This window comes from Leptonotus elevatus, chromosome 12 (genome assembly GCF_054856555.1).
Source record: "Leptonotus elevatus isolate MCC_2025b chromosome 12, RoL_Lele_1.0, whole genome shotgun sequence".
Taxonomy (NCBI): domain Eukaryota; kingdom Metazoa; phylum Chordata; class Actinopteri; order Syngnathiformes; family Syngnathidae; genus Leptonotus; species Leptonotus elevatus.
In genome coordinates this window covers 9,155,152-9,169,528 of record NC_141250.1, presented here as the reverse complement: position 1 = coordinate 9,169,528, position 14,377 = coordinate 9,155,152, and the positions used below count along the sequence as shown (strand labels likewise).

General features: G+C 41.4%; 1 protein-coding gene across 1 annotated transcript; it reads right to left on the bottom strand.

Moving 5' to 3' along the window:
* Nucleotides 1–2,094: 2,094 nt before the first annotated feature.
* Nucleotides 2,095–13,808, bottom strand: tfg (trafficking from ER to golgi regulator). The gene is made up of 8 exons (XM_086092001.1): nt 13,647–13,808; nt 11,786–11,998; nt 9,513–9,596; nt 7,792–7,938; nt 6,767–6,934; nt 6,440–6,586; nt 3,232–3,324; nt 2,095–3,101 (listed from the first exon to the last, which is right to left on the bottom strand). The coding sequence occupies exons 2-8, from the start codon at nt 11,967–11,969 to the stop codon at nt 2,695–2,697; spliced, it is 1,230 nt and encodes a 409-aa protein (XP_085948127.1). The 5' UTR covers nt 11,970–11,998; nt 13,647–13,808; the 3' UTR covers nt 2,095–2,694.
* Between the last annotated feature and the right edge of the window lie 569 nt (nt 13,809–14,377).

Below are 14,377 nucleotides of genomic sequence, written 5' to 3'. Positions count from 1 at the left end.
ATGTGGTCTTCGGCTAAGGCTTTGAGACTAAAGTCTTTATGCTAAGGAACGTAAAAGCTAAAGTCTCAATGCTAAACAGGATAAATGCTAAAGCTGTTTACCAGTCATGGCTCCAGGATTTTTTTCTCTCCCAGGTCTAAAGGCTGGCTTGACCGATATATAGGGAAGCTGAGAGCATTTACAAATATATTTTAGAATATCAAAAAGAATGCTGGAGGAGCTTAAGGGGTGCTACAGCCCCCTCATAAATCTGTCAGGGGTGGCGCCCCTGCTGTTTACTTGAGGCGTAGGCTAAGGTCTTAAGCCTAAACAATATAAAAGTTAAGACTTTTGTACAGTCTTTATGTTATGCCAAGCAAAAGCTAAATTGAATATAATAAGAAATATCAAGATGTAGAATTACATCTTTACCCTAAGCTAATGCTAACGCTAAGGTCTTTAAGCTAAGCAAGGTAAATGCAAATTAAGTTAAAGTACCACTGATTGTCATACCTACCTAAATGGTGCGAAATCTAAGACCAAAAGATCTTTAAGCAAAGCAAGGTCAATGCCAGAGGTGGATGTGTGAATGTGTGAGTGCATGAATAATGTCTCTGTTCCATTGTAAAGTGTCTTTGAGTGTCTAGAAAAGCGCTATATAAATCCCATGTACTATTATTATTATTATTATTACCTGGTAAATGCCAAGCTCTTTACACTACACTACATACGTTACACATCTTCACATTATTTTAAACTAAAAACCCTAAAGTAAAAGCTAGCTGAATAATGAACATTACACTAAGTTGTTTGTTTTGTGATGAGAGACATACATTGCATTGCAATCTCTCTCTCTCTGTGTGTGGAAAAAAAACCCTCAACTTTTATATATATATTTGAACAAAAAGTGGCATGTCCAAAACTATTCATACCTTTCTCCTCAAAAATCAATAGAAAAACCTTTATTGGCTATTACAGCAAATAAAACGTATCCTATATTTGCATGACCCGGCTGATATTTTTGCCCATTCATCTTTAGCAATAAGCTCTTCTTGTCATCACCCTGATATTTAGTCTCCTCCACAGATTTTCAACGGAATTCAAGTCTGGACTGTCTGGGCCACTGCAAAACGTTAATATTTTCCTGCGCGAACCATTTCTTAACCACTTATGCTGTGTGTTTTGGGATTTTGTCATGCTAAAATGTCCATGTATTCAAAATTTGCCAGGGTATGAATAATTTCAGGCTAGACTGTTAAGTGTCCGAGCTTGGTTAAGTGTCTCTTTTTCCCCCCACAAATCCTAGGTGGCAACCCTACTTCAGACTAACCCTAACTAGTGGTATTTTGCCCCGAAAATTTGAAACGGTGAAAGTAAAAAAAAAATTAACAATTATTCTTGAATATTTTTTGCTGTTGACAAATGTCTGCGCATTCTGCCCACAAATAGGTAATATAATGGAAATTTGAGTATTTACTTACCAACTTAATTTACAGTGGGAACCCCAAAAATAACAGATTAAGGACCACTGTACTCGTTAAAAAAACAAACAAAAAGCCCGGGGCTAAGGTCAAGTACAAACTAAAGCGAAGTACAACAAAGGCTAAATGAAAGATTTTGTAGTGTGTTTTAGCTATCAACATAAATGGGTGGTACTTGTAGCACTATTTTTAAGCTTATGGTCTCCTTTGAATTAGATGGATCAAACAGGCTGCAATGTTTAAATTCAGCTTCGGAGGTAAACTGTGTCCATATTTAACAACTCGCTCATATTTTTCCAACCATTATGTGGTGAAATCCATCAAAGATGAACGATTTCAGGCTTGGAAGCTACTACCCTGCGGGTGTTCGATAACTACTGAAAATGTTCTTTAATAAACGCTTTGTGCTCGATTCCCTCTCATTCGCCGAGACAGTTTGACATGGCAGAGAGACCGCACGTTCCCTCAGAACACATCCAGGCCGCCACAAGCCTCAAAACAGGAAAACAAAATATAATACCACCAGCATTACATCAGTATTCCCAAATCAGCTTGAGAGGAAAGTGGGGGGAAAAAAGCCCAATACATGAACTCCAACAGAAACACAAGTGCTGGAAAATACAAAAAACTCAGCTGGGTCTCAATCATTTATTGTGTTAAAGAAAAGAAAAAAGATACAGTTTATACACTAAACGACTAATCTCATGTGAAGGTGTCATTAGATTTTTATACATTAGTAAAAACCGGTGATAGGACAGAGAAAGAGCGAAGGGAAACCTTGCGTATTTCACTGGGATCGCCCACATCTGTATTCCCCCGTCATGATTAATGCAAGCATGGTAGTGACAAATAATAAGACAAAACTTGGGAATTTACTTGGTGTGTCAGATGCCCAGCGCATAAAGTCTTAAAGGATATGGATGTCATTCACGCAAAGATGTAAAAATAAGGTTAACAGCCTCTTTTGGTCTTCCAAACGAGTACACTCATGGCAAATACGAGAGGGAAAAAGATGGTGAGATGAAATAAAACAAAAGTCATCATTACAACAACAACAAAAGGCCAGCGATGTGTTGGTCAGCCCGTATATAAACACTAACCATCAGACTAGGGAGTTTGCCTGTTTCATATTTGGATTTGATATTCATATGATGGGAACACAATTCTGAGCAGTAAACCAGTCCAAACAGTTAAAGCCATGAGGGTTGGTGTATGGATCATTCAAGAGCACCTCTTACCGGTACCCAGGGCCTGGCTGAGCATAGGCCTGACCGTAAGGGGGCCGGTTGCGGGCGTACGGGTTAGCAGCCCCGGGCGGCGGGGTGACCGTGCTGCCCGGAGGCGGGGTGTATCCCGGGCGAGGTTGGTACCCGGCAGGTTGGGAGCTGGGTGGCATGCTGTAGTTGGCGGGCTGCGTTGCCTGGGAAGTATAGTTTTGGGGAGGGAAGGCTCCTGGTGGGTACTGCTGGGGTCCCTGAGGAGGATGGGGCTGCTGCGGTGGCTGCTGGCCACCCTGGAAGCTGGGGGCCGGCGGACCTGGGGCAGGGGCTTGGGAGGAGGGGGGCGCGTAGTTCTGGAACTGCTGCGGTTGTGGCTGCGGTGGACCGTGTTGCGGGGCGCCTGGCTGCGGGCTATACCCCGCTGAGAAAATGACGAGAAAGCACCAGTGTTAAAATGTACAATGCAAAAAAGAAAGGAAAAAAAAAGTCATCCAGGGTTTCCTCGAGTGCTTTTTAGGCCTGGTGGTCCGCCAGGCTTTTGAGACCCTTACCAGGATACTGCATTCCATATTGTTGAGGCGGGGCACCCGGCTGCTGTGGAGGATATCCACCTGGGGCCTGGTACTGCTGCTGGTACACCTGACCTGAATAAAACACAAAGAGGATAACTGTTAGCTTACATAACAATACAGAAAACAAAAGTCCCATCAATTGACTCTGCATGTGTTTTACTTTTTCTATTGTATCCGTAAGGCGTCGTCAAGGTTGAGTAGTTTTACTGTGTTTTTGTTTGATCACGACCTGTCGGGTTAACAGTGGTGAACTTCTCTTTAATGCACATTCGTGGGTTTATCTTGTTGATAAATGTGCACGCACCACAAACATCCCCCAGTGGCCTCAAGCTAGCCAAGTGGCATGCAAGTGCCCTTCTATATAAACACTGGCTCTACACATAAGATAATGATTGGAGGGATGCGTGTACCCACTATCAGAAACACACATGGACATTTCGCCTGCGGCATCTCTCTCGGCAGACACGTCTACATTTGCAGACAGTGACTTCCTGCTGCACTTGAATTAGCCATGACTTCACCAGACCACACTGCCTACGCGCACATGTGCGGGAGGACGACCATCACAAAAGTTAAGCGCGCCCCTTTGAAAACGACAGCTGAGAGCAGCCCAACATGGGTGGCGGCTTTTAAAAGCGTGAAATTGTCTGTTGGTATTTTAATTAACTTAAGAGTTTTCCATGGAATGGAGGCTCAATTGATAATCTGCTATTTCCAAAGCAGAGAAATTCAGAACCTAAAATAAATAAATAAAAAACACTCTTCTACTGCTGCATTCAATTCAATCTGATAATCCATGATATGCAGCACGTTCCTTCCCAGACAAACAAATTCTGGACATTGAAGTAAGCAGATCAATCTAAAAGTGCGGCGCACAGCACTGATGTGGTGGCCATGTGTTGCACGCTTTAACATGAGCACGCCACGATCTTTATTATGTGTGAAGACGTGTGTGTGAACTTGGCCGCCATTCCTCCTTTCTGTGGTCTGTCCTCCATCAATGCGGTTACGTAAGCGCTACGCAGGGATGAGTGATTGTTACGGCCCTGTCGGCATGAGAATGTTTTAGCCCCTAATAACACAATATGTATTATAATAAATATCACTTTAATACAATGAGGTGTCTTGAAGAACCTCAACTTGGGAGTTCTTCCCTTCAATGTGAAGTTAGTTCTAGGACAGGGGCGTAACTCATTTATGTCGTGGACCACATCGAAAGTAAAAACCCTGCCACAGTTTGGCTTTAGCTCCTGATGCTAGCTAGCGAGCTCCCTAGCAGGGAGGGCTGGGCGATAAGGCCAAAAAATAAAGTCTCGACTTTTGCAGTCATTCAGGACGATTACGATTTCAATCTAATAAACCCAACAAACATTTATTTAAAGGTTTCATTTATTCAAAAATAATTCCTGTGCAAAATGTTCAGACAACAATAATGTATACTGATTCTAAATGTGTTTTAACATAAATTCAACATTCATAGTTTGTTCTTAAATGCCACAATGAAGTAGTTGGTAGCTATTGTAAACATGTCTTGTAAAGCACCCATCAAGCATTCTGCCACTTGGGCAAAATTACAACTCACAAAAACATTTGAATATAACAGAACATAAGAACAACATATTTTAACAATTCAGAAGACAAAATTCGACTTGACGATTTAGCAAATTTTCAACGATTCGATTTCTAAAATGACGATGTATCGAATTAATTTGATTTATTGCCCAGCCCTACTATCAGGTAACGAGCACCGTGGGAGCTAGCTAGCTAGCACCTGGGGCTAAAGTCCAACTGTGGCAGGGTTTTTACTTTCTGGACCTGGATTTGCCACCTCTGCCTGGGAGGATCGTTATAATTAACTGTAAATCCATAAGTCATCATATTATTACTACGTTTCTTTATAAACAACAAATTGATGGACAAATGGCGAGTAAGAAAAAAAAAAAAACAAGTTCAACTATTATTCTATTTTAAAAGGTAAGATTGTTAAAAAAAAAAAAAAAAAAAAAAAACTTGCAATATATAACCGCGATTAGAATGGAAGACAATTTACAATTTCAATATTTTAGCAATTAAACATGAAGCCCACAAATATGATATACCTTTGTGATCCACATAAAATGATGTGGCGGATCGAATCTGGCCCCCGGGCCTCAACTTTGACACCTGTGTTTTCGAGGAGATTTATCATCTCCTCAGCATGACATTGTTTCCAAAAGAAAATCCTCAGTGGATTCCTTTAACGTTACCTCATGCTGAAAGCCTGAACATGCCTTTGTGCAAAAGCGAACGCTGAGCCTATTTTAAAATAAACATTTTGCACGAACCGAATACAATAGATCAACATCCTCACGTAAACGACGGGTTGAGCAGCAGCTCCATTTCCACATTTGTTTTTTTTTGCCTGCACGGATGTTAATGACTGCCAAGAGGTCCACCCCCTGGCATCTGTCTGACAACAGGTTCTAATCAAGTTACACGGCCATTTTATGGCTCTTATTAGCGGCGTTCCAAATGCAACAAAGCGACCAAGCTCAAGGCTTCAAATAAAATGCTGCGCCATTGAAATTCTGTACTTCCGATGGCAGCCTGCTGTGATGATACAGATAGCGAGACAACGAAGATTGTGGAAGGAACGTCCCGTTGACAAACAACACACAAAAACTGAGGAGGAAATTGTCTTCGGCACAAAGAAGTTCCCATAAAGATAGTGGGAAGTGATGCTGAACATCTGGATCGCAAAGGGACTCGAGTGAACTTCGCACCTCATGCTCTAGCCACAGCTCAAATCAGTAAATGGGAGAGAGAAAAAAAAAAAGGATTTCATTGTTCATTTTTAGGAACATGACGTGATGCCATATTGTCTTCAAATCTGACATGCGGTCACAAGGTTAAATTGGTTCAACCACATATTTGGGAAAAAATGTGTCTTAAATGTCTTACAACTATTGGACCTGCAACTGTCGGCATATCATGTGAACTCTAAATCCACCTTAAGAATGCAATCCCCGATATGTGGAATGTCACATGACCAAAGCGGTTGCTGGAATGATTGAAGCCGAACTTGCTAAAAAATAAATATATATATATATATAAATCTTTATGGTTAGCATTTTTTGGGGTAATTGTTAAAATATTTATTTCTATAAATATGATCCATGTAAACAAATCTGACCGTACTATAGCTTACCATCCATGCTAGCCGGGGCTCCCTGCTGAACTCCAGAAAAGGGAGCCTGCGCTTGGAGAGGCAATCCTGGCTGAGGGGCCGCGGATGAGGAGGAAGCAATGCTATCAGGGGTTCCTGAGCGCTCCTCCGGGGCCGCTGCTGGCGGAGCTACAAATGGCAAGGAGAGAGAGAGAGAGAGCGAGAGAGACCGCTGAAACAAAGCCACAACTCACAACAGATGTTAAGTTGCTTATCAATGGGAAATTAATGTTGTTGTTGCTGTTGTTACACAGGACCACTGTTGGATAATTGTATGGGATGATAGGTCATTAGGATCTTGAGCAATACCTGGGGTCTGGTCCTCGCTCAGACCAAAAGCAGAGATAACATTCTTGTTGACTTCATCCTGGTTCTTTAAGGGGTCAAAGGCGGACATACTGGCCGCGCTGACTGGGGTCACGTGCTTCGCAGCAGCATCTGTGCTCACCACCTTGCCTTCGCGTCCGTCAACCATGTCTAAGAACAGAAAAAGAAGTAGTACGAGCCCCCAAAAGGTAGTGTAGCAATGGATGTACGTATAGCACCTGTGTGTAAAAGCTCTTTTTTTCCTACCTTTTTTGTTGTTTGTTGATATTTTCTGTGTTAATCAAGTATATCCTATATCTGTGCTTTTGTGTACCGCTGTTCTTTACAGTGTGCTTGGTGGAAAGTGTGACTCAGACAGGTCGAGGCAGGCCTCCAAAAATAAGATCCTCCACTTGTCTGCAACATTTGCAGCGGTTTGTGTGATGTGTCGCAGCCAACAATAATGCGCGTACTTCGACAGACTTGCTGCTTGGCACGCCGCTCAAAGACGCAAGATGGCTTTCATGCTGATTTTTAGCTATCAGCCATGCTGTCTCCACATGGTAATTGGATCAAACGGAGACTTTCTTGCAAAGGCTCAAGTTGTATTTTTGCGGCACGGTGGCAAGCGGAAGCAACATTTTGTTGCTTCTTCACACCAGGGGAACAATTAATGACACTAAGATAAATATTTTCCCCATGTGAGTACTTCAAAAGGACATTTTGTACATTTATCATAATAGTGATTTACAAGAATTTGCCTGATTGCAAGGAACAAAAAGTAAGGTGTTTTCTGTATAATAGCAAATGAAATGTTTCTGTCTAATACATTCTGGTGATTTTTTTTAATGGTGTTTAGACCAAACAAGAGTTTATTAACTATATAAGCAGAATTCTGATCCTAGCAAAACCAATGACATCTATAGATATTTAATGGATTCTACACACAACTGCGGCTGCTCGTGTTGCATTGCCAGCCTGATTGATATTTGGGAGATATAAATATACAAATAATAGGGTTTGTTTACCGCTCTGTGGTGCCGTAGTGGCCACGCCGGGCTCTTTGGGGGGCTCAAAGGTATCCAGGAGAGTGTTGACTTTATTCCTCAGCTCGATGAGCTCTCTGCGCAGGTACTTCACATGACTGGACTCCAAAGGCCTTGGCTGACCGTTCACTATCGATGACAACAGATGAGGGTGGCTGAATCTCAAGTTGCATGGTAACATACAGACCAACAAGGAAGTTGTCAAACTTGTCCATCAGTCAACTAATTCTTAGCAAATTGTCACTAGAAATGTTGCAGACATAACTGTGTGTACTGTACTTTGTCTTGAAATGATAACAAGTATGACACATTCTCATATAAGCACAGGACCTCCAAAATAATTATAAATCTTTTTTGCCCTTTACTTACCTGTAGTATGTAAAAGTTTTAGGATGTGTCAGTTTGGACTGTGGAACTAATTATTCTAAACATAATTGATCTCAATGGGAATTAAAGTTTTAAAAGTCGATTGATTGTGGTTGACCTTTGTGGTAGTAATTCCTAGCCCATTACAGCATAGTGACAATTTGTCACCTGCACTACATGCAACATTCAAGCACACTCATGTACCCCACTTAGAAGCTGATAATGGAGGTTAAATTCCTCCAGGAAAGAGTGAAAATGAGCGCCAAGACTGCTGGACATTCCTTTCTTCCATACAAACACACGCACGTTTCTCTTTTTGAGTGGATAATGCTGAACAGAGATGTTCAAGGTCAGAAGGCACTGCACCCAGACGCCGGCCTACTCAGACTATTCTCCAAGCTTTGACGCGTGCGAGAGGAGCACTCTTCCACGTGAGGTCACAACATGTGACGAGCCAGGGCTCCGCTTTGATTGGAAGGAAACAAAACGTTTAACAAACACCCACAGTTTTTGTTAAAAAAAAAGAAAAGATTCCTGGCTAATGGCGGCAGCTTGATGACAAATTGACTGGAAGCAGAGCACAACAAACATGCACACGTTTTAGAACATTCGGCCAATGGTTTGTTGTACTGTGTAGCATTACTCCAAATGTTGAGCACAATCCATGATATCAATATAATACAGGCAATGTATAAGCATCCATCAGCTGCCATTTATTCAGCTCAGTGAGCCGGAAGAGCTGAAGCCTGTCATAACTAATTGAATGAGTGAAAAAAATCCATATCAAAAGTAAAAACCTACCTAAATAAAATTAGCAACATAACATCTCAGTGCTCTTTGTCAACATCACAAACAGATGAATGACACTCAAATGCACTCAAGTCATAAAAGGTCCAAATCAAAGTTTTTGTTTGCGGCATTTGATTGCAGCCTACCACATTAAAAGCAGTGGCAGTGCTAATTAGACGTGGCTTAACAGAAAACACTTCTCAGTCATCCACATGACAACTGTAAAATTACTATATGGTAACTGAATCTATCTTTATTATTATTATTATTCAAGGTACACATGTCCTGAAAACATTGGTAAAACTCCAAATCTTAGGAGCTTTAAGGCATTTTATGGTGTCCGTATAATTTTAACAAACACTGCTAATAATCTGCTAAGTAAATGCGGCCTCACTTTGCATCCACAATTTAGTCCCATTATTTGAGGCATTTATTTGAGGCACTGACAAACCAAGGATTGTTTGGCTGGGAGCAATAGTTTGGAGATAGAGCAAGACTGCCCTCTAGTGACCAACTACAGTAAATACATTTGCACAATATGAACTTACCAAACAAAGTTAACTTGAGTATTCTACTGCACTGGATAGCGAAGGAGAGGTCAGAGCTGTCAAAGATGGTGATGAGGTCGTCGTCTATATATAAAAAAAAAATGTGTGGAGAGAAGAGAAGATGGTGAATGAGTGTGCTGAAAAATAGTGAAAAACTACATAACATCAGAACCATAGTCATTCTTGGTGGTGTTTTTTTGGGGCTGCCATTTGTACAAGGGCTGAACGCTTATAAAAAATGACGTACCGGTAATTGCAATTTTCACCACTGATTATCTTGATTGTGATTTAATATGAGATCATTTTTTAAGGTTCTCTTCCTATATATATTTATTTAACAAACACAAGAAATAAATTGATCTATTTCAAACAATCAGATTTATTATAACTTGCAATCATCGACTACGACAACTTCACAGAATTATACCAAAAAGTGTTGCGTGAATTCCAAGTCAGTAAGTCACAATTCAGATTACAACAATAATGCAAAAGATTTGTGGCTTTATCACTTCAACTTTTCATGAAACACTCAAATATTAACATGTGGAAGCACTTCTTAAGCACTGAACCGAAGACAAAAAAATGTATATAAAAAAAAATGTATATGAAAAGTAAAGGCTACCGACCAATCAAAATCCATCCCCACCCCAATTTCAGTGTTAGTAATTTTAAAATTGCTTTCCATTACATTCCGAAATTTTGCAATGCGACCGCTGTCTGAACGGCCAGGTCGCATATATCCGACCTCGACGTCATCAAAAGTCCAATATGCGCGGGCGGGGTCATTAAAGCTTGATTTATGCTTGACACTCGAGGTCCGCACGGGAGACGTACGTGAATCGGCAAAGTTGTGGCTTCATATGCCATATTCATTTAATCCCACTTAAAGCATGAAGCATAAAGTTGACATTTGTGGTGATATTAGTAATTTAGCCACGCAGACGACTTATTTATTATGCGCGGCAATGACGTAACGTTATCGCTAGGGGAGGATTAAAAAAAGAGGAGAGGTCCCCGTGCGATGAGGAGCTTGAACAGACTTGTCCCATTTTCACAAAAGATTATTTCTACATCCTACTGCATCGTTCCTCTGTAGATATGTGATGGTAAAAATATGAGCCCCCAAAGATGGACTTATAAAAGTCTGTGGCCCTGACACGCTGGACCAAATTTAGTTTTTTAAAGTTTTATTTATTTAGTTATTCATACATAAATGAAGCTTACAGAAAATTAAAACATACAACTGGGACGCTGGACCATACTTATTTATTTCCGCAAACAGCGTTGTAAGCGACGTTTCTTCTTCTGCTCATGCGGGTCACTTTGGGGACGCATAACGTTCACACAGCAGACAGACTGGGGTCGCAATTAATAGTTAATATGAACGCTCGCTTACTCAAACAAATCGGATTTCAACAAAACATCGGAATTGAGCATTAAGACCTGCAGTGTGAACGTAGCCTGATTGTAACGGAACTGCTTAAAGCTTAATGAATAAATACAAAGCAAACACAAACCATCACAAGTCAGTGGTCAGTCCATACCGGTTTGTGTTCTTGCAAATTGCATTAGTCAAGAAAGTCCATTATTTTCTTCTGTGTGATTGAGCTTCGTGTCTAGAAGCAAGAAATGCCACCTTTGGTAGTAGCTAGCTCGTGACGTCATGCTTTGTACATCGCAGGCATATGTGTTGTTGGATTTTTTTTTACCTCCCACGGTTGTTTACGCCGTGTGTATTTTGCTGTGACCGTCAACACTCTCGTGTGAGCATTATTTGGCCATGAATGTCTCTGATTGGTCAATCAGAGGAGCTAGAAATTCTTGCCCTGCCGTTGAAAGCCATGATTGCTTGTAGACATTTACAAGTGGTTATGAATAACGCAAATGGGCATGTAGGCAGCTGCGTGGTGGCAACGCGCACGCCGTCTCATCGAGCCGGACACACTTCGCGAGCGCTTTTAGCTTAGCGGTTCATTGCAAAGTCACGTCAACTCGTCACAGCTAAATAACCACCGCGGATTGTTTATCTTGGCCAAACCATACAAGACCGGTAATATCGTAGAAGGTGTCATATGGAACACCTCTAAACTATAGGAATTAATGATATGAAAAACACTTCCAAGCCAGAGTTTCCCCCCAGCGATTTATCAAACATTAGTAGTAAGCACATTTTGTCCAGCCTTTACAGAGGTTGACGCTACTGAGACATTTTAGTTTTGTTGCTGGAATTAAACATGGACTTACAAGGGAAATAAAGTCTGGACGTGACCAACCTTCGTCCTTGTACTTGATGGTGACCTCGTCGTTGCTCTGCAGTTTGCCCCTGAAGACGCGCTGCATCATGAGCACCAGCTCATCGTAAGTGATGTCTTCGTTGTGGATAGGGATGCGTCTGATGTCATCGCCCAGCTGGGCTTTAATGATCAGCTTCCCGCTCAGGTCGAGCTGGCCGTTCATGGTGCTGTGCAAACTGCTGCTCCGACCTCCTGAAAGGTACATACGATATGCTATTTTTCAGAGCAGCACCTTTAAAAATGATCTAAATTTTCTAAGTGTAATAATAAAGTAATCTCAAAACAAACTGTTAACCTTGAATGACATTGTTTAAAGAAACAAGCAAAAACGGTAAACAGGAACAGCTAGTTTTGGGTGAAAAATATGAATATGTCAACACACGAAAGCAGCCCAGTGGCAGCGTTCCCAAGCTGGAAAAACCAGCACAAATTTTTTTTTAGGGAGTAAACTAGTCGACCCTGAATCAACTGGGTCCTTTGTTCGTCGCCGCAGTGCAGAGTCAAACTTGATACAAACACACTAAATTAGAGATACACCTTTTCCATTGGACTCAGATGTAGTATTTCTAAAAAGGAGTATTAGGGCCACGCTGAAGTCAAAGTCAAAACATTGCTGTAATCTCGCGGTGAAACGAGTCCTTGAGATATGCAGTTACGTCAACCGCAACAATAAAAGTCAGCATTAAATGTTCTTCTTAAGAGCTGAAACTGATCTGCTTGGGGCCTACCTGGCCCACGGGCATGCACAGAAGAGACGTCACTCATGACGTAGTTTTAACACAAATGAGTCCAGTGTGTCGAGGTTCATCATTTTATCATCTCATATCTACAAAAGAATGATGCAGGAGGTACAAATATTTTTGGGTAAATGAGGCAAAGCTTTTCTAACTCATTTCAATGGTGACATCACCATTATTATTATCATTACACTACACAAATGAATAGCCAATAGAGTAATCAGGGGTCAGTATTTTGGGGTCATGAAGTTTAACATAGCAGGTCAAGTTTGCGCTTCACAAGAGTCTAAGGGTCAAGCGTCACGTGTACATGCTAATGCACAGACTTTGATCCCAAACTGATAACATAATAAGAGATGGTGAGAAGTGGCAGTGTAATCTAGGTGGATGGTAAACAATCCAAGCAGGAGGGATTTGCGTTGTGTCCTTCCCAGATGAATAATTGCCTGGATGCTAGGGATTGATTTGTGGCTAACATCGGACGTTAGCAGCCGACAGCAGCCGACGTCAATTCTAAACATCCAGATAGGCGTAAATATTTCGCAATGCGCAATCGACTCGAGACTTATGATTATGAACATAAACGCCCTCAGTTTAACAGGCCAAGTCATCTGACAGGAGAACAGATGCTAACAACTTGTGAGGGTGAGCGTTTGCTAGGCCTTTTTCACAGCAATGCCAACGATGACACAGTGGCAACTGCTTTGATTGTTCATAAGTAAGAGTATGGACGTAATAGACAACAAAATACAGCTCTGGTTAACATGCTCATTAGCAAACCGTAATGCAATCAAAATTAAACACGCGGCCGAAGCGGACACACTTAACAGACAAAAACACAATAAAATAGAAACAAATGTTTCCGATGCGCAAGTCGAAACGCGTTTAAAGTCTTGAGCAGACCTACGTTGACTTTGAACGAATTAGTCCCAAACACCTGTTTTAGCAATGTAGCCAGTTAGCTCGCCGAAATGCGAACGTATCATTGGCCGGCTAGCTAGTTAGCATGTAAGCCAGCTACACACATTCACATAATAAACCGCAAACACGTGACATTAGGTACGACTCAACGAATCGTTAGCAAACCCGAGAATGTGTTTTACCTGATCGTGACGACGTGACCGCGCTGTATTTCACTACCTGCTTCCGAACCGTGGAAAGTGAAAGCTGCTTTGCTAGCCTAGCAAGAGCCGGGTGGCAGCAGCATCAGGAAGTGTCCCCTCAGCCGCCTCAGCTGTCAACCTGTACGTGGCAATCTCTCCGCGCATGCGCACAAACTCACATTAGGGACCATTATAATCGTCAAACAATAATTACTTCGGAGAAAAAGTTTTATTTATCGTTAATCCGCCATGAATTTCAACCCGATGTCACAAGAATGACCGAAATAATAATAATAACTTGATTAATAGGGCCAATAAACTTCCATCCCTCTTTAACGGGTCTTCAATTAACCTTCTTATTGTTGAGAAGATCTTGTCCAGAGTACTTAAAGACCAGTTCACTAGTTCTATGTTGTTTTTCAGGCTAGAATCAGTACTTATTTCAGCAATCAGGAGGGACAGACTGGTAGGTGCTTTTCAAAGACGTAACAACTCCCAAGTGACTATCAATCCTTGAGCAAAGATATCAGGTTCAGCTATGTTTACGTTTTTTTTTTTTAGGAATACCAAGTTTTGTTTACAGTTGAGAGTTTTCACCCAGATTTTGACCTTGTGTGCAAAAGGCAAAAGTTGATCATTTATCGGCCGACGTGATTTTTGTCTTTTTAAAGGCCGCTACCAATATCCGTCAAAATATCGAATATCAGTCCCGCCAATATCCCTAAAGTGAA